This window comes from Numida meleagris, chromosome Z (genome assembly GCF_002078875.1).
Source record: "Numida meleagris isolate 19003 breed g44 Domestic line chromosome Z, NumMel1.0, whole genome shotgun sequence".
Taxonomy (NCBI): domain Eukaryota; kingdom Metazoa; phylum Chordata; class Aves; order Galliformes; family Numididae; genus Numida; species Numida meleagris.
Window position 1 is genome coordinate 69,648,325 of NC_034438.1, and position 3,885 is coordinate 69,652,209.

Here is a 3,885-nt window from a genome sequence, read left to right on the forward strand (position 1 = left end):
TGTCCGATTTTTTTTCCATCCATGCAAGTTATTGTCTGGTGATCTGGAGTCTGAAATTCATTATAAAATACCTGCCATTTCTTATAGTATTTAAAAGTGATAATGATTTAGCTGGCTGCTACTGAAATTGCTAAGGGAGTTATCCAATGCACTTATTTCCAGGAGTCAAGGGCTTTCCTGGTTCCCAGCCTTGTTAAGGCTTGGGAGTTACCCACATACAGCAACAGAAGCGGCTGGTGCTGCCTCCAGTTGCCATCCCAGCCAGTCAAGAGGCTGATAGCATTTCTTGGACACATATGTACAAGCACACACAACCACTCAGCCCAGCACCAGCAGTTCAGAGCCTTTACAGGCACCTCCCTAAGCACCAGCATTACTCATATGGGAGAGAACAAAGAAACCTCCACACACTGACACTTGCCCCTTCCAGCACAAGCAGAGTAGAGCAATATCTAAAGAAAAAAAAAAAAGGCAAGACTAGGTTTTAGTAAAAAGGTAACACAGACTCACATACCTAAAAGAAAAAACAACCAGTTCTACAACCCTCCTGTCAGTGAAGCATGTGTAAGGCCTCCACATAACTTCTTACAGAAGGAGAATTGGCTCATTCCTAGCTTCGACACAAAATAAACACAAACATTCTCTCTTCATTAATTTCAGCACACGTAAACTCAGATCCTGTGCTGCTATGGAAATAGTAAGAAGACATACAACAGGAGGCATAGTTATTTATTTTGCTGCCATCAACTATATCTTCTCTATTTAGGTTGTACCCTCATGCCACTTCAGGAAACACTATTTTTTCTGAAAGTTAGTATTTAGGCTTTAAGAAATACCAAAAGATTAGATGCACCTTTTAAGTGGAAGAATCTGCTTTTTAATTGCACTTCAGAAATCTCACTGAGGAATACTTATTCTAAAGTTCAGGTCATGACTTTACAACATTCTCCTACATTCCTGAGAACACCATGCCTCTACCTAATTCTCACCTACTTAGGGCAGTTTCAGCACATTCCCTCACACTTCCTGCTAGGACTGCCAGCAATTAAGTCTTTCAGATGCTGAACAAGAACTGGGTGGAAGACTGATCTAAGACTGTAACATTAAAAAGAGAAATCATCAATTAGTTTGATTTACACGCAAATATACATCATAAAAGTTTTATTTCAATGCAGTCACAACACAAGAGAGAAGCAAGTTCAGCAATGCTGCCAGTGGCTGTGAACCTATGAGAAGACAGATGATTCCAGAAATCGGAAGTCATAGAAAGGCTGATGGCTCATGAGGATGCCATTGCTCACTCCAGCCAGCACCTCTAGGACACTCAGCACAACACAGCAAGAAAACAAGAACTTCATTCCGTAATGCAACTGGTCTTGCAGTTTCCTTAGGCAGCCCTCCTGGAAAAGCTGATCCAGCTGGCTTAAGTCACCTTCACAATCAACATATTTTTTACAACAGCTTCTAGGAACACGAGACCTTTCAGATGGAAGACGCCAAGAAGCAGCTGATGCCTTCAGCCAGTCTGTGTAGTTGTGGAGCCCACAGCACTGAAGCTTCTTCTGAAGCATATCCACAGTCCTGCTGCCATGAGCCAGGGAATATGTGCCATTGTACTGATTGAAGGCTTGTCCCATTGTGCTCTTCAGCTCAGCTGCCATCCAAATAGAGTAGAACTGTGTCAGAACTGCCAGAGACACTTGGAGACAAAGAAGAACTAGCAGCAGGTGCATGAGAGTCCCTTGGTGATAACGGGAGCTCCTTGTAGAAACAGAAATTGCCAAAATACCAGTAGGCAGCAGGACTAATGCAGCTACAACAGCTAGCCAGCCAGGGAGAGGAAAGAAAGACTCCTGAAAGAAATAATTATAGTTCTTACAAAACAGGATCACAAAGCATCCACCAAAGGTCAGAACTGCTGCATTGCCCCAGAAGATAACACCAAGGAACATCAGCAGAGAGCGAGCACAATTCCTGAGCCAAGAGTCCTCATAGACCCACGGAAACATGCACGCAGTTCTAACTCTCCACATCTTGCTCAGCCCTAGCAGCCTAACCCTCACCACCACCATTTGAAAGGCCTCCACCTCACTTCTGCAGGTGCCTCAGATGACGTCTCCACCCAAAAACAGCTTGTAAGGCGGCAGCGCTGATAGGGCTCTCTAGGCACAAAGGTTAAGTTCTCAAGCAGCTATCCACATGTTATTACTTGTTCAGCATAGTCCGTAGATACCAGGAGGGACTATGCCCAGCTCGCTGTTGAGAGGACATTTACTCTGCTATTATTGGATGCAATTTCACCTGAAGGGGAAGCATGGTAGAAAAAGAGCTGAACTTTTTGTTTTACTGTATTTTTGTGTCAAACAGCTGAAAATAGGTAAACAATCAAGGTTGTGGCCAGCAGTGCTGGGTCAGATCACTTAGACTACCCAAGTGATAGAGGGGATTCAACTGTAAATCCTACAGCAGTAGCCCAAATGGCAACAAATGCGCAAGTCAGAATCATTAAGGAAATAATTATTTAAGCAGAGCTATTCAATCAAGGATCTCTGTAGGTAACATGTACCCAGACTCATTATCCTTCCCAGTACGTTTACCACTCATTAGATCTGATGAGGGGCATAATGATGTTAATAATATTTTGCCCTTTTTTACTCAGCAAGATTTCTGCATAGATAGCATCAATTACTCAAGACACCTGGATGAGAAATCCCTACCATTCTGCATTTGCATGCCCTCAGTTTGCGTCACCAGTGATTGAACTGAGTGCTGTAATGACTGAATACAATCAACAGTAAGAGCTGTACTAACTTTTCCTTATGTGCAAAGAAACTGAATTACAGGCTAAATGACTTCACAACAATCATAGAGGGAATCAACGTCACTTATCAGTCGGCAGAAGAGTATTATTTCTCAAAAGTTATATAGAAGAGAGAAGTAAGATGAGGAGCCTGTATAAAGCTTGCCACAGGTGCCAGGAATGCACATCAAAGGCCATAAATGTCTCCTTAATTTTCGTGGAAAAAAAAAATGATGACATCTCTGTTTTCTTTCTCAAGGTGCAGAACAGGGCTAGCACAATAGGCATGCATAAGGGAGAATGCAGAGAGGCAGAACTCATTTTCAGAAGTGGGTGCAACTGCAGAAGACTGGAGTTGGTATTCAGATACCTGGAACCTTGAAAAGTCTCATAAAACTTGATGAGTACACATCCAGCAGATGGTTGGTTTGTAAGGACCTATTGTTGTTACGTATGCTATGCATATGCCTATGTTGGGCTGATCTCCATTAAAATGTCTTTTTGTGTGCTGATCAAGCATGTCAATAAGGCTAGTTATTTTGGAATGAGAAAGATACTCCCTGAAAGGCAATGACCATCCTTTCCAGAGAAGGGGCAAACAGAAACAATTTCCCCTCACATTTATACATACAGAGAACACCAACTGAATGTTTCCACAGAGCAGAAGAAACATCAGAAAAGAAACAAAAAAGACATTGTCAAGAATAAGAGCTGCTTACTGCTAGCTTGAAAGAGCTCACCCACCTGCTGCTTCTCTTTTCTGCCTTCCCTCATGCTTATAAAACTTAATGAGATATTAAGAACTGAATTACAACGCTATTTACTTCTAGCTTATTCTGCAGTCTCTGAAATACATTAGAAAGGCTCAAACTGTCTACAGGATAATTTTACTGCACCTCTTGTTCGTTTTAGCCAGAGTAACTGCCGGCCCTCTCTCCATACAGAGGAGAGAATTACAATGGTTGTTGAAGCCTAGAGGCTCTTATCTTTCTAAATATTCCCCAATACATAATTTCCGATTTACTTGAATATGACTCTTTGGACTACTGTGAGGTTTTTTATTTCTTTCTTATGATTGCAGATAG

General features: G+C 42.0%; 1 protein-coding gene across 1 annotated transcript; it reads right to left on the minus strand.

Annotated features, from left to right (window-relative positions):
- LOC110389958 (tetraspanin-3-like) lies at positions 1,124-2,075 on the minus strand. Its single transcript, XM_021381086.1, has 2 exons — positions 1,880-2,075; positions 1,124-1,654 (listed from the first exon to the last, which is right to left on the minus strand). The coding sequence occupies exons 1-2, from the start codon at positions 2,070-2,072 to the stop codon at positions 1,227-1,229; spliced, it is 621 nt and encodes a 206-aa protein (XP_021236761.1). The 5' UTR covers positions 2,073-2,075; the 3' UTR covers positions 1,124-1,226.

Bases quoted from the DNA above. Each gene is read 5' to 3' on its own strand.
- LOC110389958 (XM_021381086.1), bottom strand. From the start codon at position 2,072: ATGGTGGTGGTGAGGGTTAGGCTGCTAGGGCTGAGCAAGATGTGGAGA. The intron at 1,655-1,879 runs GTAAGAACTATA...TTTGGATGGCAG, and splicing joins ATGCTTTGTGATCCTGTTTT to CTGAGCTGAAGAGCACAATG.